This window comes from Neomonachus schauinslandi, chromosome 13, assembly GCF_002201575.2.
Source record: "Neomonachus schauinslandi chromosome 13, ASM220157v2, whole genome shotgun sequence".
NCBI lineage: Eukaryota > Metazoa > Chordata > Mammalia > Carnivora > Phocidae > Neomonachus > Neomonachus schauinslandi.
In genome coordinates, this window is record NC_058415.1 from 14,064,072 (window position 1) to 14,087,377 (window position 23,306).

Consider the following 23,306-nt stretch of genomic DNA (forward strand, 5'->3'; position numbering starts at 1 on the left):
GCGTCTTTAACAAGAGTCCTGAGTATTTTTTTTCTTTAACACTGTACACACCAGTAATATATTCTCTGTGTAGCCCTCACCAAGACAAAGTTCTTTAACAGGCTTGGAACAAAATTTCGTTTTTAAAATGTGAGTTTTTGAAATTTGGTGGATCTCATTCCAAATCCTCAATTATATAATTACCAAAAAAATCCACGTTTCAAAGAAACACACTTAATATAAAATTCATGTCACTTATCACAAAGTTAGACAGTCAAATGCATTAAGGATAAACAAAACAGAAGCAGTATTTAAAAACTGAGATTACATGAAACATTGTGAAGAATCTGTTGTTAATAAACAACACAATGCATACCTTTTTACACACTAAAATGATACATCTGTGCGTAATATGATAAAGGTCATAATGTTAAAGACTAAATTCAAGGTTGTCATGTTGAGGGCTTTTAATTAAATTCAAGTGAGATAGCATTGAAAACTGAATTCAGGGGCGCCTGGGTGGCTCAGTCGTTAAGCGTCTGCCTTCGGCTCAGGTCATGATCCCAGGGTCCTGGGATCGAGCCCCGCGTCCTGGGATCGAGCCCCGCATCGGGCTCCCTGCTCCGCGGGAAGCCTGCTTCTCCCTCTCCCACTCCCCCTGCTTGTGTTCCCTCTCTCGCTGTGTCTCTCTCTGTCAATAAATAAATAAAAATCTTCTTTAAAATAAAAAAAGAAATAGTTAATGGAAAAAGTTGAAAACTCTCATTCTTTATTTCCAATTACTATTCTTTAAGTCTTTCATTGGTACTTTTACGCTTCATATTAATCACTTGTCTTTTGTAAACAGATAAAGAACCCAAATAAAATGAAAAGAACCTCTCCTGTTAATTCAAATATGTAGCAAGGATACGGGTATTAAGTTGATAATTTCAAAGTTGACTATCCAAAATATCCAATAATTATACTTGTCAATAGATTCTGAATCCAATTATTTTAGATAATATCACATTAAAAATTCACAACTGAATTTTTTCACAACTGAAATCAAAAAATTATCCCATCTCAAGGAATTGGAAACAAGAGCCAGAAAACATAGATCATCAATATAATAAAATAACCCTGCCTTCACCCGCAACAATAATAATTTTGTATTTGTAATTGACCGTCTTCCTCTGGATAAAAGTGCACAGGAAACTCCTAATCCTTATGATCTCCAATCTTGTTTATATATCATCTATCTACTTGGATCCTCATTTAACCTTGCGGGCATATGTTTTCAATATAAAGCTGTAACAAAAGAAAGCTATAATTACCCAATCTCTTCCTTTCAGCTATTGAAATAAGGCGATTTACAGAAATGCAAGACACTATAAACAAAGGGATTTTCCAGTGCTCACAGAGCACAGCTTCCGGGAAGATGCTGGGATAAACATGCTTTCTTGTGGCCAAGCCCCTGCGCCTGGAATCCGAATGGATTATATGTTTTTTGGAGCCAGGTAGGGGTTACTCATCTAGCCTGTGTTCTGAGAACATGGCTTAAGGGGGAGGAAAATCATAGTATTATCCATAACCTTCTTGAAGATGATCAGAAGGGATTCCATTCAAATACAAATGCTGGTATATTGTCAATGATATTGACCCCATTACCCAGTGACTGATTATCTGGTTTGTGGATTTTCCAGATTGGTAACTTCCCCTAGGCTTTGATAGCATCAGCTTCATTTGTAGGTGAAGCACGCAGGAGAGCAAAATTCCTTCAAATCAGGTGCACAAAACTTCCAGCAACACATTACTTGTAGCATTATAAACACTGTGGACTGATACTAAAAAGGCATCATCGCCTAAGAGGAAACTAGTTTTAGACAGGAGGACTAACCGGACTTCGAATTCATTTAGCAAAGGCTCAGGATCCTGAGGGCTGGACACGGAACATGTGAGCAGGGGTGTGAGAGGTACAAAGAGGTCTGGGAATGTGGTCTTGCCCAGTCTGAGCAGACCGCCGCAGTGGACCCCGGGGCAGTCAGGAGGAGGTGTGACAAGGAAGAAATGGAGGTGCAGAGAGACACGGGAAAGATGGCTGCCAGAGGCGCTCATCTTCCAAGCCCTCCGCTCAGCTTCAGCTTGTCATATCAACCTAAGCTTTGAACAGTTTCACCGTATGTTAGCATTTTTCCTGCTTGATAAGAAGCAAAAGGGAAATGTGGGTGAAGGACGGAGCAGGAATTAGAAATGAGTTGTTTCTAGCCCATGTGAGTGTAGGGCAGGAGGGATTGGAAGAGACAAACTATCAGCTGAGCTGCAGTCTTCCCTCCCAGGACCAGGGAGCAGAAAGCCGCACACCACAGCTCTGGAACAGGGTGCAGACACATGGTCTCACTTCCTAGCTGCCTTTCCACATCTCGTAGCGCTAGCCCGTACATAGCTGGCTTGCTGAGTTATAGGGCTAGCACAACAAAGAGCACAAATGCAGATTTCATGAGGACAGTCAAACTGAGTCACTGAACATGTACGTACGGCCTGGCCCAAAGTCCTGTTTTCTAGATACAAACAACTGAGTACAGAAAACGTGTTAGAACTAGACCACAGGCTTTCATAAGGACTTCTCAGGGGTTCCCAAATCTGGCATTATCTCCAAAGTCTGCTTTAAACAATACAGATTCCCTAATCCTTAGCCCTAAAACTACTAAATTAGAATTCACAGGTGTCTGGAAGTCTAAGTTTTTTGTTTTTTGTAAACAAACCACCCACGCATTGTTATTGTTGATGATGAACCATGTTTGGGAGCTGTTCTCATTTAATCCCCTTTGTAATTTTACCCCAGTATCGGCAGTCCCATTTTACAGATGAGAGAGCTGAAGATCAGGACTAGGAATCCACTCGAAGTAACACACTGCTAGTGAAGACCCCTGATTGGCATCAAACCTAGCTTGGTCACCAGAACATCCACTGTATCTATAGCAATGAACTGTATTAGGCACTTCATTGTCTCAGATCCACTAACTACTCACGAAGAGCCAGTTTCCTTGGAAGACTGTGCACGTGCACATTTTGGGAGGCAACAAGTTTTGGATGGTTTTTCTCTCCCCGATCAGAACTCTCTTCTTCCCTGCCGCATTGGGAGCTAACGATGCTCTTTGCCCCCTGAGATCTGCAAGATCCTACATTCTCCCACATGGGAAACCTATCTGATCTAAGCCTTCCACTCTCAGGAACTGGGTGTTTAAGACCGACAGGGGCTGGTGGGAGTAGGTGGAGTCTCCCACGGAGTGTCCCACCCTCTCTCAGCAAAGACCAATTTCATTATCCCCCAAGCCCTTCCAACCGCCTCCCACCCCCTCCATAAAGTTCATGTGTTAAAAGGCTTTCACTTACAAATCTAACTGCTTGTATGAAGTCATTCATTCTATCTTTAAAAAAAAAAAAATCTGTAATTGACAATCAGCGCTTCCAGGAATGTGAAATAATAACCAGGGTGGATACAGTTCCATCCCAAAGCAAAGAAACTATGCTTTTGTTAATCTGTGCAGCTTGATAGTAGCTGAATATACATTTCCTTTAAACTCCTAAAACTAACAAGAACTTGCAGAAAACAAAGGATGGCTGGCACTCCATCGTGGGAATAACTAAGCCAAACGAATAATTCTAACAATGAGAATTTCAGATGATGGAGAGAGGCTTTTATCACGGGCTCCAAACCTCTGCCCCAGGAACAGTTACAGAATGTGCTGTTCGCATCAGATCTGCCTTGCATCTGTCACACGAAGTTCTGGGGAAGACCACAGAGACCAGGGTTAAAAACACAATATTCAGACTTGTTCAGATGTGTTCTCTGCTGAAGGAAAGGAAGAAGTAACAGGAGCTCACTATACATTATGGGGTTCTCAAAAAAGTTCTCAGACTTTTCTTGAGAAGAAATACCTGGGGAGCTTGCTACAAAATTACATTCCCAGCTCCAACTCCCAGAGATGCCAATTCTCCAGTCTGAGTTGGGGCTGGAGATTCTCCACGTTCATCAAGCACCTCAGGTGATTCTGATGCTGGTTTTTTCCTTAACTTTCTAGTTAAAAAATTCTCAAAACTTATGAAAGTCCCAAGAAGAGAATAGTGAACACCAGCAGACCCTTCACCAAGAGCAAGGGTCAGCAAACTTCCTCAGTAAAGGAACAGAGTAAACATTTTCAGCTTTGAAGCCATGTCGACTCTGCACCCAGCTAGCTACTCAGGTCTGCCATTGGGACATCTAGTCCACACAGAAGCAAATGGGTGTGGCTGTCTTCCAGTAAGACTTCACTTATGAACACTGAACTTTAATTTTCACATCACAAAATTACACTCTTCTTTTGACTTTTTCCAATGTGTTACCTTTAAAGGTGTAAACGCCATTCTTCGCTCAGAATTGGTACAAAACCAGTCAGGGGGCAAATCTGGCCTCCGTGTCACTTTGCCAACCCCTGAGGAATCCAGGTGTGATCGTACAGCCTAAGCTCTTCAGAGGATGAACTTGAAATTGATGACTTTTCTTTCTCTTTTTTTCTAAGATTTTATTTATTTATTTGACACAGAGAGAGAGCACAGAGGGAGCGGGAAAAGCAGGCTCCCTGTTGAGCAGAGAGCCCAATGTGGGGCTTGATCCCAGAACCCTGGGATCACAACCCGAGCTGAAGGCAGACGCTTAACCGACTGAGCCACCCAGGTGCCCAAAATTGATGACTTTTCATATCCAGACTAATCACACTGCCCATCTTAGGAAAATTGAAAAACTGAATCTATGAGGTTGTTTTCTGACTGACTCTGATGTATTTTCAGATAGAACATTTCACAGCTTCCTATGGCTGATATTTTTGGATGCGCTGTGGGGTGCAGTTCCTCATTTAGAAATCTTCATAGTTCAGTCATTCTCTAATTTTATCACATAAAATAAAGTGTGTGTATGCCCTTCTCCACAACACCAGGGCCTGATTAGCATTTTTTCAGCTTCTCTTTTTTTTTATTTATTTATGAGAGAGAGAGAGAGAGAGTACGAGCCGAGGCAGAGGGAGAAGCAGACTCCCCGCTGAGCAAGGAGCCCGACCCGGGGATCGATCTCAGGACCCTGGGATCATGACCTGAGGCCAAGGCAGCCACTTAACCAACTGAGCCACCCAGGTGTCCCCAGCTTCTCTCTTATTTTGAGGACAAATGGGTAAAAAACAGAACAAAACCCTCTGCCTTCCAAATGACTCCGGAAGTCCAGCAAGATGTGAACAGCATTTTGTTATTTGTGAACAAGGGACTGGGGATGCCTTTCTTTGATTTTTTTTTTTTTCCTCCCTGATCTTTGGTTGAAAATCAGCTCCCGCCCAGAGTGTCTGCTTGCATTTCTAGTGCACTGGGTTATTACCAAGTTAAGACAACAGTAATGATACAAATCTGTTACCCAATTACTCCCATTCACAGTCTTCACCTTTAGGGGAATTTCTCCAGTTATGAAACATCGTTTCCTAAGTATGTGAAAGCCAAACAAAAATTCTGGAGGGCAAGGTCCAACTTTGCATCACAGAATCAACAAACACAGTCATGATGAGCTCTGTGTACTTACCTACGAGCACCAAGTGCAGTGGGGGGGAACCCCACTTGAATTCACTAAGTGCATTCCTGTTTATTAAAATGCCTTCCACTGGACTTGTCCAAACATGACCTCACCTCTTAGGGAAAGACCTAGTTATCTGAAGCCTTCAAGCATCTATCACCTCATGACCCACCCCTCCTCCCAACAAAGTTACCCACTTAATGGCAAGAGGATGTGTTCTCTTCTGATGAAGCTGCAGAACACAGAAGTCACAATCCACCCCCCCCCCACCATCGCCATCCCCGCATCTGAATGTCAGCTTTGGAGTCACATCCTGAGACCTGGCGCCTGCCTTTCATCTTCCTGCAAGCTCTCCTCCAGCTTCTGAAGAGACCACGTGGCATACCGACTCAGGTGCAGAGGCAGGAACCTCACAGCGAAGACTTAAAGCCCTCATGTCTGTTGACATATGAGAAGGCCCCGTGTTTCTCATCAGCTGGCTGATTTGTGGACGGCCACATTTCTGGAGCTCCACCAACTGCCTCACCTGATGGAAAATGCTTATGAACTTATAAATCACCTTTGAATCTACTTTCCCCATAGAAATAAAACAGATTGCTGGCTCCCCCATTGCCGGAAATGTATTTAAAAGCTTAGCTGACTGGCTTAACAATGTGAGGAGATTAAGGACTAAAAATCATACTTAAAATTCTATTGAAAGAAGACTAGTGAAGTGCTGTTTAGGGCTGGGGGTTCTGGAACATAGGAACAGCAGGTAAAAATAATAGATACCTGTGATTTTGTTTGAGTCACAAAAAATTACAGACTCGAGTTAAACAGTGGGCCTATTACATTAGTGCAGTGATTTTTAAACCTGCCTACAAACTGGAATCACCCAGGGAGCTTTAAAAAAATTCCAATACCCAGGCTGCATCCCACCCCAATTAAATCTGAGTGTCGGGGGGGCGGGGGCAGGTCTTTATATTTTTTAAAGATCCCAGGCAATTCCATTGCGCAGGCTCGGTGGAGAAGCTCTGCACTGCAGAATGGGTTCATCTACTTGGCAGACAGTTTCCCTTCGTCATCTCTGCCAAGAGCTTCTTCAGGGCTGGATGCTGGAATAAAAAACAGCTGATCGATTGACTGAGTCACACGCATATATAAAAATACATGCACACATATTTTTATTTATTTAACTTAGGCCCTGGACATACAAAGCATACAAATCAGAAAAACTGAGCGCCTCAGAACTTACATCGCCTCTCCAAATCTTTAAAGAACCAAACTCTAAAAAACACACATCAAAGATATTTAAGTCATAAAAAACACACACGCACACACAAACTTTAATCACCTTCAGGAACCATGATCCAATAATATATTTAATAGGTAAGATCTCGTTCATCAATATACAAAAGAAAAAAACAAAAACAACAACCCTCAACTTTAAGACACATGCCCTTAGCAAGAGCACTTAGAGTTAGAATGGTTTATCGGTAGCAGTTTGAGGTAGCATATTTTGTAAAGGAACAGAAGTCTCAGACCTGCTCTGCAGTTTCTCCTGGATGCCAAGGGACAGGCCCTCAGCCTTTGCTCTTGGGAGAGGAAGGTGAATTTGTCCGTATTCACTGCCAAGTCAGCCTGAACTCACTTCCTACCCTCTCGCCATGGCCATGTCTTCAAACATTCCATGTATTGCAGGTTTGGGAAAGGGCGAAAGCATCCCCTCGGTGTGGTGTCATCCCTGGCTGAGGAGCTAATCTTTCTGCTACATGCAATTCTCACTGGCAGGACACACACGTACCCAGTGGGAAGGGAAATCTCGCATCGTGGCACTTTGTTTTTAATTGGCTCTAACAATGTAATTAATTAAGAGTGACCAACCCCTCTAAGACTCTACAGAGTACTGTTTCTGAATATCCCCCCCTCCATGATTCTGGCCCTTCAAAGGCTCTCCCTTTTTTCTCCCCCTGAGTACAATATTTTGGGGTTATCATTAAGCTTTCTGTAATTTTCCTGGCAGGATGGTGAGCAGGAAAGCTTAAAAAAAAAAAAAAAAAAATCACATGAAAACAACAACGAAATCCAAGTATAGGAGCCACCCCAAGAACAGACTTCCTTTGTGCCACTTGAAACGACCCACGTGGACAGTTCAGGAACACGGCCTTCTTCTTTTTAAAAAAATGTAAATATTCAGCTCAGCTCTGCATTTTAAACACAAATATACAGTCGAAACAGGCTAAGGATTAAAGCTGCAAATACGGTCCCAACAACTTCAAACCTTGGTGCAGATCAAATTTTTTGCCCTGGGGGCGCAAGTTTAAAGGGATGTCAAATCCCTAAAGCCCTTTCATCCTAGTATGCTTTCCGTGTGAAACTTCGACACTTGGAAGGAATCAATGTAGAAATGAATAAAAATAGCACATGCCCCAGGCAAAAAAAAGGGCATGAGCTGGGCCTGAGCTGCCAGTTAAGACTCTGTCATTGAGCATCCTATACAATCTGCAAAGGCTGCCGGCCCCGATCCAGGGCCCAGGGCATCACTGAACACACCAGCCACCTGTCAACAGCTGACCCAAAGCCAATGACACAACCGGGCATCAGACTTCAAGTATCCAACGTACTACAAGAGCTGGTCCGCTCAAGGACTCGGGCTGACCCTCAGAGGCCCCCACCACACCCCCACGGCATCCTGTCCTACAAAAGGTGAAGCTGCTTACAGTCACTAAGAGACACATGGAGTGGCGGGTGAGGGACAAGAGAAATGCTCTCCGAATATACCAGCCTAACAAACACAAATAAATTCTTCAACACTTTGTACAACTAGAAGGTGCGCGAGCTGGTATTCAAGCCATCCCTTTAAATTCTTTCGTCCCCTCTCTGTTATCAAACAGGAAAATGGTTCCATTGGGTTAACAGTGTCACTTTAAAATGCCATAAATTAAATAAGTTAGTTCACATTTTTTCTTCCCCCAGCACTTAAGTTACAGTGAGTCCCTAATGTGCTTTTGCAGTCTGCATTAACAGCTCCAGATCTCTCCGGCGGACAATGTTGGCTCGGGGACAACCGTATTCATCCAGCTGCAAAGGTAGGAATTGTTCGAGCAGGCCAAGGCCCTGGCCAGCAGGACTGGTAAACAGCTTAGCCCATGATGGTTTAAACTTTCCGCTGAATCCCAAAAATATTGTACTCCCTTAAAAAAAAAAAAAGTGCAATTTGTCCATCTACTCATTCCAGGCAAGACAATGCAGGAGGTGAGTTGGAGGTGAGCAAAACAAAGATAGCTATGAAACAGAAAAGCTACACACTTCCTTACGTCAATGAACTCTGACCACCCACCTCTTGCCCCAAATAACAAACCACATCCCCAAACGCTTCCTGGAATAATGTCTCCTTATTTAAAAATTATCTTAATGATACCCACTCCAGCAAAATAAGCTCACGAAGACAGGCCAGAGGCTATAGTCCACCCTAAAAATGCATCTGTGTCTGGACTCATAAGAACTTCAAGGAATAATACAAATACAAACCTTTGTTATAAAGATGAGCTGGTTTGGCTAATCCCAGAGGTACTAATGAATCGGAAATATTTAAATGCTTTATTTCTCCTCTTGTGCTCAACAGAACAATTGACCTGTATGTAAAAGTGAGAAAATTGGAGGGAATTTCAATAAATCAGCATGTATTGAGTACCTTTCTGAACTTAATATAGCATAGAAATACTAGATAAAAGCAGAACTAAAAATAAACGGGGGGCGGGGGGAGCTCAGATGCTTTTCACTTCCCTGCTGTTACAAGTTCAGGCTCCCCAGCCCCACCCAGGATAGATGTTCTACCTACTCATGTCCTATTATCTACTTATAAAATAAATGAATAAACACCAATTTTAAAAAGAAATACAATCTGCGCCCCATGGTTTGGTTTAAATGCCATGTTTATTATGCAGCATATCAACACATATACTTAAATCTGTTTGTGGATTTTCTCTTCTCCTGATCTCTCTCTCTCTCTCCTCTTCCAATGCTATGCTGGCTTAATTACTATGGCCTTGTGATTTATTTTAGTATATTATAAAACAAGCCCCTTGTATTATTTTAAGTTGTTTACAAAGATTTTATTACTCTCCCACATTTATTCTTCTACTATCCTTTTCTTCAACTTTTATATAACCATTAGTATTCATTTTCTTAATGTGGGTCTTGACATGTTGATGTCATTCTAAAGCAGGGGTGACCATTCAGAGTCAGAACAGAGGTCCGACCACAGCAACCTTACAGGCCTGACCCTCTTCAAGCTCGTCCCATGAGATCACTTACAGGTCCCCAGGGACCCGCACACCCCAACAATCCTAGTTCTCTAGAAGACATTGGTAGTTGCTCCATAACCTCTTAACACTTAGTTAAGATACAACATACAGGGGCGCCTGGGTGGCTCAGTCAGTTAAGCCTTCGGCTCAGGTTATGATCCCAGGGTCCTGGGACTGAGTCCCATGTTGGGCTCCCTGCTCAGTGAAGAGTCTGCTTCTCCCTCTCCCTCTATAGCTCCCCCTGCTTATGCTCTCTCTCTCTCAAATAAATAAATAAAATCTTAAGGAAAAAAAAAAAGATACAACATACATACAGAAAAGTATCACTAAGTGTATAGCATATTGAATTTCTGCACACTAAACGTACTCATGTAACCAGCCCAGATGAAGAAACAGAACATTACCCATATCTTAAAAGCCTTCCTTCAGTCCCCTTTCCAGAAACAACCTAGTGACTTTTTAATGAGTTGGTTTTAACTCTTAAATCTATAGGGTATCTTACAGGACTGCCGTGTTATCCTAAAAATTTATGGTGAGCTGTATGCCCAGGATTGGTTTCAGTGAACTGAGTACATGTTTTCCCCATTAGGAAAAATCTTTAAATCCTTAAAGAAAATTGAGGCCTTGGAAAGGAATTCCCTAGAAGCATCTCAAAGCAGAAGACAGAGCTTTACCTGCACACTGAATATTACGCTCAAATAATTCAATGACTTTACGGGACTCACTGAAATCTGGTTCTGTCATATGTAAAGAGCGTCAAAAGTCATCAGATGACTGAAGATGCGTTCAAAAACTAGACAGGACCTCACTCCCCAGGAAGCTTATGCCCTTCCCTTAGTTGCTTCATTAAATATCTGCTTGTGAGTCAGCATCTGCAGCACATCCAAGGGAGGCAGGGAGGAGCCTGAATTCGTCTCCTTGCCTCTAGGAGACGGGGTCTAACCAATCTCCAAAAAGAAAGGCTTTGCTTAGGTGCATGCTTCTTCAGAGACCAACAAAACAAACTGCATCAGGCCAGGGCTCTTAAAAGAGAGACCAGATACCTGTCCACTTAAAACTCAGTGGACGGGGGCGCCTGGGTGGCTCAGTCGTTAAACATCTGCCTTTGGCTCAGGCCATGATCCCAGGGTCCTGGGATCGAGTCCTGCATCGGGTTCCCTGCTCAGCAGGGAGCCTGCCGCTCCCCCCTGCTTGCACTCTATCTCTCTGTCAAATAAATAAATAAAATCTTTAAAAATAATAATAATAATAAAAATAAAATAAAACTCAGTGGACTTTCCAGTCACTTCCATGTGAGCTAGGTGGTGAATTCACAGCACAATGCTGTCTTATCAGTAGAACAGATGGCCACAAAGGTCAAATTGTGTATAAAATTGCTTTAAACTGGAAATGAACCTTCTGAGTGAGTTAGGTGCAATGTAATCGACCAACTACTAAAAAGTGGGCAGAAAGGTTCCAAAATACCGAGCAATTCCCCTTATAAGAGGTTTCACACCATTTGCAAACTCTGCTCACATCCAGGCTCTCACTGAGCAATACTATGCAGTTTAGACCACATGGGCGTCAATCTGAGACAGGAAAGGAATGACCACCTTTCAACAGCCCTAAATGCCCACATTGTAAAAGGGTGGAAAGACAAACCAAAGCTCGGAGTTAACCAGGTGTCACCTGTTCAGATGGCCTGTCCCCTCTTGCAGAGCAAGCGTCACCTACCTTGGAGGGATGCCTGTTCTCAAATACTCTTCCATGCGACTGATATCGGCAGGAGAGAAAATCTTTTTTTCCGTTAACCGGAAGGGAACGCTGCAGGCATCCACAATGAGGAGGAGGATGCCCGCATCTTGGATGGTAAAGTCGGTGCCATTGACCTGAGAACAGAGAAACACGTCTTCTGCTGTCATCACCCCATTCATATCTCCAAGATGCCTCATCTTTGATGAGTCCGAGCCCTTCCCTCGGTCTTCTAAACCCATGAATCAAATTCTATTTCCAGGATTCAAACTGCATCATCCAGTGACTCTTTCTCCGCCAACATCTGAAACCCTGCCAGTGTTCTAGATTGTGCCTTTGACTGGTCTTTACTGGTTGGATTGGATGCTCTGAGCAAGGCACGGCAGCTCACACTCAGATGAGCAGCGTGACTCTTGCTGCCGGCGTAAGAACTTCATGCCTACCCCCACTCTCTCACTGGGGTCAAAGCTTCTAAACTCAGTGATCAGGCACCAGGCTCTGTACCACAGTTCCCATAGCTCATTTACGGTCACACTGGTTCAGAGAAAAATATCATGCCTTCCCCGACACAGAAACCCCCCAGCAGAGTTTAGGTTTGCAACACCAGAGGAGCTAGACGGCCTCATCTCCTTTGTCCCACCCATAGCTCTCCTTTAAAATCAAAATGGAGGGGCGCCTGGGTGGCTCAGTCGTTAAGTGTCTGCCTTCGGCTCAGGTCATGATCCCAGGGTCCTGGGATCGAGCCCCGCACTGGGCTCCCTGCTCTGCGGGAAGCCTGCTTCTCCCTCTCCCACTCCCCCTGCTTGTGTTCCTGCTCTCACTATGTCTCTCTCTGTCAAATAAATAAATAAAATCTTTTAAAAAATCAAATAAATAAATAAATAAATAAAATCAAAATGGAAAAGTGGTCATTTCATCAGGATATAAGCCACAAGGTATTAATAGATTTTGTTCACAATTATTGTGAGCTGAAATTTCCAGTAGTCCTCTTTAAATTACATTAGTGGTTTGAGACCTCTTCAAGAAAAAGGAACTCTAGACACATCCAAATATCATTAATTTGTCAGCCAAAAAAGAAGGAAAAAAGACTTGCTGGATTAAAAAATAACTGAACACTCACTTAAGCCATAGGCAATGTTCCTATTTTTAAATGTGTAAAATTGGGGCACCTGGTGGGCTCAGAGGAGCGTGCAGCTCTTGATCTCGGGGTCCTGAGTTTAAGCCCTGCACTGAACATAGAGGTTACTTAAATAAATAAATAAAAACTAAAAAAAAAAAAAAAAAAAAAGAGGTTTATCTTGAAAAAAAATAAAATGTGTAAAATTATAAACTATGCTAAAGCTAACAAAGGAGAAATGCCATCACTACTACACTTGTCCCATGTTTGGGGAAATTTTATTTAAATTTTATTTCTTTTTTTTAAAGATTTTATTTATTTATTTGAGAGAGAGAAAGAACAAGCCTTAAGGGCAGAAGGACAAGCAGATTCCACACTGAGCACAGAGCCCAACACAGGACTCAATCCCAGGACCCCAAGATCATGACCCAAGCCGAAGTCAAACACCCAATCGACTGAGCCACCCAGGTGCCCCTAAATTTTATTTCTAATCGCTACTGGTCTCACAGGAATCGAATGATTTTTTTTGGCTATGTTTATATTGCTCTAATCCAGAGAACAATTCTGGAAATCCTTGAGATAAAGTACCACTTTATATTTGGGAAGACTGGAAGTGATTCTCTTATTTTAAAAAATCTGAATGCTTAAAATTGAGATACATTTGAGAAAAAATATATAATGATCCTCAACACACTTAAACTGTCCTCTTGAAAAGAACCCCTTAAAACCTGTTACTTAAAGACAACACAGAAGTGTTCATAAAGACTTAAGAAACACCATGTCCTAGCAAAGATTCTTCAGGCAATGCTTGGGTAAAGTATCAGAGGTAAATATGACAAAACACAATACTGTAACTTTTCTGGGGTCCTGAGCAACCCCGTGTGCAGCAATGGAATTAAAAAAACTGTCTTCAGGGCACCTGGGTGGCTCAGCTGTTAAGCGTCTGCCTTCGGCTCAGGTCATGATCCCAGGGTCCTGGGATCGAGCCCCACATCGGGCTCCCTGCTCAGCGGGAAGCCTGCTTCTCCCTCTCCTGCTCCCCCTGCAAGAGGAGGTGTTCCCCCCTCGCTGTGTCTCTCTCTGTCAAATAAATAAATAAATAAAATCTTTTAAAAAAATATATATATATATATATAAACTGTCTTCAGACCCTGGAGCAGAGCCCGGCTGAGATTTTTTGGGCAAAACAGTATCTTCTTGAATTGTTTAGTGGACTTGGTGGAGCAGAGCTACTCAGCACCCATTTGCTTCCCTTCTGCAACTAACTCTCACCAGATACCATGACAACAAGGCTGGGATCAGGTTCTCCACACAGCTGACTGCACTGAGATGCTGAGGTAACAAATTTTACGCCAAAAAAAATTACATCATGAACATGCTACAAAATGAACAGCTGCTAACAGAGGGCAATAGGCATACATATATAGTTGGGAATCTTTGAGCTACATTTAAATAGAGATAGTCTGTCTTTCTTTTTAATTTTTTTGTGTGAGGTCACAATATCCATCTGCTTAACAAATTTTGAGGGTACAATACATAATTACTGACTACAGGGACTATGTCACACAGCAGATCTGGAGAGCTTATTTATCTTACCTGAAACTACATGTCTGTTGATCAATAACACCCCATTTCACCCTCCCCTCCCCAAGTAGGGATATTCTTAATTCCGAGTTCAATCCTGGAGATGGACGGTGGTGATGCTTGCATACCATATGAATGTACTTCACACCACTGAACTATACCCTTAAAAATGGTTAAGACAATGAATTTTATGTGATGTATATTTTAACACAATAAAAGAAATTGGGAAAGAGAAAAAAAGAGTAAGATATAATTTTGTCCACATACATGTGGATTTGTGATTGTGTTGCTCACGACTTTAAAAAACTGAGCTCCTATGGTCGGAGGATGCATCAAACAGGTGTAGGGGATTAAGAGATACAGATTTTTCCAGTATATGTATGTATAAATACATAAGTAAAAAAAAAAAAAAAAAAGTAAGTCACAGGGAGGAAAAGTACAGCATTCGGAATAGAGTCAGTAATACTGTAATAACTTTGTATGGTGACAGATGGTGACTACACTTACCACGTGAACATTTCATAATGTACATAGATGTCAAATCACTATGTGGTACTCCTGAAGCTAATACAATATTGTATGTCAGCTATACTTCAGTTACAAAAAAAATGAGCTCCTTAAAGAGACCACGTGAGGGGCGCCTGGGTGGCTCAGTGGGTTAAGTGTCGGGGTCCTGGGATCGAGTCCCGCATCGGGCTCCCTGCTCAGTGGGGAGCCTGCTTCTCCCTCTCCCACTCCCTCTGCTTGCACTCTCTCCCTCTCTCTCAAATAAATAAATAAAACCTATAAAAAATAAAAATAAAGAAACCACATGAGGCTAGGACCAGGCCCTGGCTAGATATTAGTTAGATGTCTAGATACCTGCCACCCCGAGAGCTCATTATACAGTGGCACTCTGGTCAACCTGATTTTGGACAGACCTCAAGCCAAGAGCTGGTTACCACTGGCTAGCTTGGCTCTTCACCCAAATTCTATGTGTTGACAGTGAGGCTCAGGCCTATACTTCCAGAAACCCGCTTATTTTTAATTTTTTTGTGTGAGGTCACAATATCCATCTGCTTAACAAATTTTAAGGGTACAATACATAATTACTGACTACAGTCCGCTTAGAACAGAGGACTAATACTTGGTGAACCAATTTTAACATTCACCTCAAAGTCATCCATAAACACAATCCAGTGAGAAAAAAGACTTAATACATTTAACGTACTTAAAAACGCAAATGTTGGGCACCTGGGTGGCTCAGTCGGTTAAGTGACTGCCTTCGGCTCAGGTCATGATCCCACGGTCCTGGGATGGAGCCCCACATCAGGCTCCTTGCTCTGCGGGGAGCCTGCTTCTCCCTCTCCCACTCCCCCTGCTTGTGTTCCCTCTCTCGCTATGTCTCTGTCAAATAAATAAATAAAATCTTTAAAAAAAAAAAAACGCAAATGTTTAGGAGGTAGTTATACCTCTATTATATTGCTTGCCACCAAGTGGCTGTTGCCAGAGATAATTCATGTCACCGGGGTAAAACATAAAAAGTGAGAAGCTGAGGCAGGGTACGCGCTGGATGGTACTTACCGAGATAATAGACAGGTCTCCACGCTGAGTCTCTGCTTTACTGGGTGACTGGAATTGCACAGGGAGGTAGCTTTTATGAGGATCACTAGTAAACACCACCTAAACAGGGAAGAAGTTCCATATATCTGTCAACCACCTCTTCCTTCAAAAGGGCCTCAAAATCAACTCAATTATATCAAACCCAATGATGTTTTTTCTCCCCTGTGAACTTTTTGTACAGATTGAATGGCCTGGATTTCCATCTTTTGATCCGGATTTAATATAAGAAATGTATGTTCCTCATTTTCTGGAATAATCCCAGTCTCAAATAATTGTAATCTTGTTCAGAAAATCAGTTCTGCAAATGACTAAGTAAATGTGCTTTACACTTAAGACGTTTGTCCTTTTCAGACCAGCTATCTTAAATTGGGACTCAGTCACTCCAGAACTGAGAGAAGTAAAGGTGACAAGCATTACACTATTCAAAAGTGCATCACCAGGCTAATCTTCTACCTGACTTGCAACGTGTCCCATAAATGAAGCCACGCCTTATATCCAAGCCCCTAATCTCCCTGTTCTATTGCCTTCTGCAGCTATCGCTTTCCCACAAGCGCTTCATCTCCTTTCCCACCACTCTGCCTTTGCAGATGCTGTTCCCTCCCCCAGAATGCCCTTCCTTGTTTCCTTCCACTCCTTGAAATCACTCCCAGCCTCCAAATCCCACCTTGCACCTCCTCCCTAAAGGCTTTCTTCTCATTCAAAAGCAGGCCGAACTCTCTCACAATTCAGCACTTAAAGTATATATTCCTGATGAATGCATGTCAACAACTTCATTCCAAGGGCAAACAATCATCATGATACTCAACATTCAGAAGCTCAGGTTTGGAGTCAAAAACCTGTGTGAATTTTCCTACTTACTCCTCATGTATGTGTGTTTCTTTCTGATATTCAAAACAAACTCATTCTTCAAATTTCCAAGTAAAAGTGAGGTTCCCAAATGCTTCAAGTACTTTGCAACAGCACCAAGTCAGTAATCGATACATTTTTTAAAAAATAAATTCTAATCAATGTTTCAAGCACAGACAAAAAAACAAGGAATGCTAAACATTAATGTATGGAACCATTTAAAAAGATAGGCTTAGGGTATTTCCAATGATGATTATTTTTATAAATTATCATGTTGCAATTGTTATAATAAATTATACAATATTTTCTGTAACGAAGGACATTAACAAATTCAGCTTGAGAATTAAGGCTGGAGAACTTACTTCCCCACAAAGATTATCTAAAAATATCACTTTAGGGACGCCTGGGTGGCTAAGTCAGTTAAGCATCTGACTCTTGATTTCAGCTCAGGTCATGATCTCAAGGGTTGTGTCATCGAGCCCGGCATAACGGGGCTCTGCACTGGGCATGGAGCCTGCTTAAGATTCTCTCTCTCCCTCTCCCTCTGTCCCTGCCCCCCAGAAAATAAAAATTAAAATAAAATAAAAAATGTCACTTTAATAGTTCAGATATTACATGGTACAGGCAAGGATCTATATAAACTTCTTCATGTACATGGTTGGCTTGGTTGACGGGTTGGTTGGTGAGTTGGGTGGCTGGCTGGTAGGTTGGTAGGGGGGTTGGTGGGCTGGTTTTGGCTGAGGTGGAGAATAGAAGTGGCACAGGGATGTGAAAGATTCAAACTGTGGATAGTGAATTGCCTTTGAAAAAATACTCCTATATGATAACAGGAAGAATAAATCCACGTTCCTCTCTCAGACCTTACTGCTACCAATAGGCAAAAACAAATGAGAAATATTTTTGATTCAGTAGAACTAGGGTGGGACCAAGAATTCTAATATTTTACAAGTTCCCAAGTGATGCTGATACTTTAAGAACCATTTCCCTTGGGTGCCTGGGTGGCTCAGATGGTTAAGCGTCTGCCTTCGGCTCGGGTCATGATCCCGGGGTCCTGGGATCGAGTCCCACATCGGGCTCCCTGCTGAGCTGGGAGCCTGCTTCTCCCTCTGTCTCTGCCCCTCCCCTGCTTGTACACTCTGCCAAAAATAAATAAAATCTTTAAAAAAAAAAGAACCATTTCCCTTAACCTATATTTATCTGTATAAAGGTTAAGTATTAATTAGAGCAATATTAACTCTATACTTCTTTTTCACTTGGAGCTGGTCTGACTTCCTTTGAAAACCCCATGCACAACTTGAGCTCATATTTTGGATTTACTTTCATTGCCGTGTTTTCTCAAGATCCAGAGGGAGACCTTGTAATTAAGAAGGAGAAGAATTTTACTTCTAGCCAAAGTTAGTTTGTACTTTTAATTATAGGTAAATGTAACAGCACATGCTTCAAAATTAACAGTAGCTTTCCACCTTAAAAAAAAGGGGGGGGACACAATTTTCATATGAGTTGCATTTTTTTTTAAGATTTATTTATTTATTTTAGTGGAGGAGGGGCAGAGGCAGAGGGAGAGAGAATCTCAAGCAGACTCCATGCTTAGCACAGAGCTCAATGTGGGGCTGGATCCCACAACCCTGAGATCGTGACCTGAGCCAAAATTAAAAGTCAGACACTTAACTGACTGAGCCACCCAGGTGCCCCACATATGAGTTGCATTTCTGGAAGAGAAATTTTATAGTCCTCAATAAAAGTATTTTTCTACATGACTGACAGGTAAATCCAATAGCAATATTGTAAAAGAATCACATCTGAGGGGGGTAGGGGGAAGATGAGGACCAAAAAGTCTACAGTCGGGTGCCTGGGTGGCTCAGTTGGTTAAGCGACTGCCTTCGGCTCAGGTCATGATCCTGGAGTCCCTGGATCGAGTCCCGCATCGGGCTCCCTGCTCGGCAGGGAGCTTGCTTCTCCCTCTGACCCTCCCCCCTCTCATGTGCTCTCTCTCTCTCATTCTCTCTGTCTCAAATAAATAAATAAAATCTTTAAAAAAAAAAAAAAGTCTACAGTCATCCAGGGTAAACGGATGTATCACAGGGTAAAATATTTCTATTATGAATTTGGACTAGTTTGCTTCTTAGGATTATCACATTCTAAAATGGGCCAAAATTCAGGAGAAATCATGCAGTATTTATAACTTGGCAAGACCGATGTTTCAAAGAAAAATGTGCCTATTGCCAAAATAAAGAAACAAACAAAAAACTGCTTTTTGAATCTTTTCCACCCACAGCCTACATCTTCCTCCTTGTTTACCTGGCGGGTCCCGCAGCCTTGACAGAGCCTGGTGAGCATGGAGGGCATGCGCTTGAGTGCTGACGGCTTCCTGTAATACTGGGGATATGCTTTGGCCATGCAGTTACTGATATCTTTTGAGTCTGTTGCTGCCTGGATCTTGACTCTTTCACATCCCTGAGATGAACAGTAACTGTGGCCATCCCTGTAGCTTTTGGCTTTGAGATACAAAAACAGCAACCTGAGTGGAACACAAACCAATCCATGGGATGTTAGACGGACTCTCACAAACTCACAAAAATTCCTCACATTGGCTCACGGCCCCCAAAGGGCTATTCCTCTAATAAAGTAACTTTTCCTTAAAAGAAAATAAATTACAAAACTAATCAAGTCGTTTCTCCTTCCTTTCTATCCTCCTAGGGCCCTAAGTCAAATGCAACACTAGTTTCAGAAAATATTTTGATGACCCGATTCAGTCATTCTGGAACATATCAAAGTTAATTTCTGGAGTGAAATAGTTCAATAGGTAATTTGGGAGGACGGACTTTGGTTTGGTTCAAAACTTCCTTGGAAAATTTTAGACTTGTGTTGAGTTTAGGATTTCATAACTTAGTGTGGTGGTTTTTTGTTTTTTTCTTCTTTTGGTTTATAAATCATTTTGGTTTAAGGCATAAATTTGAAATAAATAAAAATAGCAACTGTGACTTGCTTGGCTAAGGCCAAGATATGGTCTCCCATCAATTCCTGTGATGATTACTAAGAGCAGATGGGCCTGAGGTCCTTCTGTCTGTACTTCGGCCAAAATCAAGGGAAAGGAATAGACCTGCCCACTCGGAATTATCCTCCTGCTGCCAAGATGAATGGAAAAGTAACTTCCAGGCAACAGTCCAACGTCTGTCAGCAAACCTAGTCTTTCTGAACCAAAGGAAGTCAAGATTGTAAAGCATTTGATCAAATGTGATTGATTACTGGAGATCATGAATTCATATTTTAATATGAAGTCAGTGAACAATGAAAAGTTGCAGTTATGAGGTGAAAACCAGCCATTGTCCTAACATCAGTACTTTTAACATATTTTAACATAACATAAGGAATGAAAGGGGACTAATTAAAAGTCATCAAAATGAATAGAATTAAAAAAGAATTAGAACCTCGAAGGCTGAGGGATTCTAAAAATGTCGGAATGGAAAAAAATATTTCCCAGCTAATCATTCATTTGTGATCCCTAGACCATCCTCACAAATTGGGGTGCTCCATTTATTTTTGTGGAAAATCAACAGGAAATGTGGAAGTTGTCATCTGTAGAATAAATGTCCAAATAGGTTGTTTTAAGTCTTACTGAAAATCAGCGACAATCATGATAAGAAAAGACTTAAGCTCGTCACACAGTCTGCTGGAGGGGCCCTGGAGGGCAAGCAAATGAGCTACATCTTCTTCAAAAAACTAACAAGACACTTAACTGAACCCCAACCTCATGCCCCTTCTCCCCATTCTGAACCTTCGTCTTTCCCCCAAACATGCCATGCTGCGTTCTTCCATGCCTCCATGCACCTATCCGCACTGCTCCTGGGGACACCTGACCCCTCTTTTTCCATCTCCTCCTACTCATTCCTCAGGAGTTAGCCCCAGTGTCACCCTCTTGGGATGTCACTGGTCATCCCATGCTGGGCTTCTGGGTGACCTCAGAAGGCACACTGAATATCGCACTATAGGAATTACAGCATTTAAACCTCTAGCTCGCTAATGACTTGCTTTACGGGCCCATGTCCTTCAGTGGACTGTGAAAAATGGGTCTTATTCACATGAGTATCTTTACAGTACCTAGACAATGGCATGTGATAGGAATGTCAGCTTAAGGAATGGATACTGAAGGAGCATGCTACTTGCTGGAAGAGTACAGGAGATCAAGCCTACCATAGCCCAAAGGCTGAGAGACTGTAACTGGATAAAGGCAGACAAAGCCAACAGGACCCCAGGTGAACAGGATTAGAATTAAAAAGTGGAAAGATGCAGCCTAGAGAAAGTTGAAAGCAAATACGCCATGGTTATACAGTGGTTTGGTTTGGTTGTTTTTTTAAACTCAAGGTCAGCTTGAGAGATCACCTTAAAGGAAGAAGAAAATGAGCTTTTCCTGAAATATGAATTCTTTCCCATGTAAATAATCATCTTAAGGGTTGTCATAGAAAAAAAAATTATTTTAATTTTCAATTGGGCCTACTGGTTCTTCATTGACAAGGGTAATTTCTCTCTCCCAATTGCCTTAATAGGTATATGCAAACATCTTCATTTGATTCCTGCCGCCAACTATAATTACGAGTCCTTCTACTTCTCTAAACCTCTAATAGTGATGAGCAGAGAATTACCCACATCAGCTGCTTTCCTAAACAGCCATCCCATCACAACCTATTCTTAGTTAGGCTGAAGAACTAGTAATTTCACCATTAAAGAAAAATAGCAATAATTCTCATTCACTGGTTGCACCCAATTACCCCGTGCTGGAGTCAAAATAGAATTTCCTCTCAGACTGCTTCCTCTGCAATTCTTCCAGTGAATGCACAGGCTCATATTCTTCCATTTTGGATAATGAGCCATTATGGCGCTGTAAAAAGCCAAAGGTAACCTGAAAACTTGTGTTTGATGGATAGCAGAGGCCAAGTCGAATCCAGTCATTCCTGTAAAGGAGAGACAATAAAACAATGAATTCACACTTGAGCCTATGTATCTTGAGTACTACAGCATATGTAAATTTCAGCCACGATTTCTCTCCTCCTTAAATTTCTGATGCGTATTGATTGAGCCACTAACAATGGAAGTTCTGTACCGCGACATACTAGCAAATCGCCTGCCTCTGTACGTTCCCCAAACTTCTCTTATCAATATATTTACGACAATTGTCTCGCTTACAAAAATGTCTTGGTCTCAACAGGACTTAAGGGAATGTGAATAGAAGTTGGATAAAATGTACTTAGACACTGCAAGAGGATAAGAAAATTAAGTGAGATGACTGGGAATGGGATGTATGAAAATGGAAGAAACACTAACAGCCTCACAGTGGGAGTGGAGTTTACACTGGTAAAATCTTTCCAAAGAATTTTTTTTAATTTTACTTACTTTTTTTTTTTTTTTAAGTAATCCCTACACCCAATGGGGGACTCAAACTCACAACCCTGAGATGAGGAGTCACACGTTCCACAGACTGAGCCAGCCAGGTGCCCCTCCAAAGAATTTTTTTTGTTCATAAATGTATTTTTTTCCTTTATGATTGCATTAGGATAAAAACTTAGTGGTACAACTGCTGGATATAAAGGCATATGTATTTTATTTATTTATTTATTTAACAGAGAGACAGAGAGACAGAGAGAGAGCACAAGTAGGCAGAGCGGCAGGCAGAGGGAGAGGGAGAAGCAGGCTCTCCGCCGAACAGGAAGCCTGATGTGGGGCTCGATATCAGGACCCCAGGATCATGACCTGAGCCGAAGGCAGATGCTTAATCAACTGAGCCACCCAGGTGCCCCAAGACATATGTATTTTTAAAGCTTTTGATGCATATTACCAAATTGCTGTGGTTTTTTTTTTTTCTTACGTAATATCCTGTCTTTAGATACAAAATCAACACTTTCTGAAACCATTAAAAATATTTCCCCTTTTTTAATCATTTGCTGATTGAAGGCATTTTCTATGTTGTAGTAAAATACCCATAACCAAAATTTATCGTTTTATCCACTTTTAACTCCACGGTTCAGTGGCATTAAGTACATTCACAAGGTTCTACACTTACCACCACCCTTCCAAAGAATATTTAAACAACAGGTAACAAGGCCTTAAAATTATTCATGCATTACTGGTCAGTAATCCCACTAAAGAATAACTAGTAACAAAGACCAGGAAAGATGCTTTACACAGTATCATTTATAATAGCAAAAAGGGGGTGTAGAGGGGCTGGCAGAAGAAAAACAAGGTATGTGCTCATGGAGGAAGGGAGTAGTCAAGTAAATTTTGGTATATCTATATGCTCCGAATACACATAAGGGTGGAGAGAGACAGGAGAATAATACGTTTCTAATGCCTCACTCTGATTAGAAGAATTATAGTTATTTCCATTTTCTTTGTTTTTCTCTATTCTCCTTATTTTATTTAATGAATAAGCACAGCTCTTATTGTTTTTAAAGTGTTATTTGTAGAAATGGCACTGTGACAAGATCTATGACCTCTCCATAATCACACTAAATTTGGGGGGGGGAAATTGTCCTTCTCTTCCTCTTGCCTCTGACCATGATGTAATTTTTATAAACTTTCAGCTACTTAAGCCAGGAAA

General features: G+C 41.7%; 1 protein-coding gene across 3 annotated transcripts in view; it reads right to left on the minus strand.

The window, feature by feature from the left end:
• Nucleotides 1-6,891: 6,891 nt before the first annotated feature.
• CEMIP2 (cell migration inducing hyaluronidase 2) overlaps nucleotides 6,892-23,306 on the minus strand; it is a 79,593-nt gene continuing 63,178 nt past the window's right edge. For all 3 annotated transcript variants that reach the window (XM_021694403.2, XM_021694402.2, XM_044920588.1), the window contains 6 exons: nucleotides 21,481-21,663; nucleotides 19,013-19,232; nucleotides 15,830-15,928; nucleotides 11,548-11,702; nucleotides 9,059-9,162; nucleotides 6,892-8,721 (listed from right to left, as the gene is read on the minus strand). In XM_021694403.2, the coding sequence (XP_021550078.1) occupies nucleotides 8,525-8,721; nucleotides 9,059-9,162; nucleotides 11,548-11,702; nucleotides 15,830-15,928; nucleotides 19,013-19,232; nucleotides 21,481-21,663 (958 nt within the window). In that variant the 3' untranslated portion in view covers nucleotides 6,892-8,524. The remainder of the gene's footprint in view (nucleotides 8,722-9,058; nucleotides 9,163-11,547; nucleotides 11,703-15,829; nucleotides 15,929-19,012; nucleotides 19,233-21,480; nucleotides 21,664-23,306) is intronic.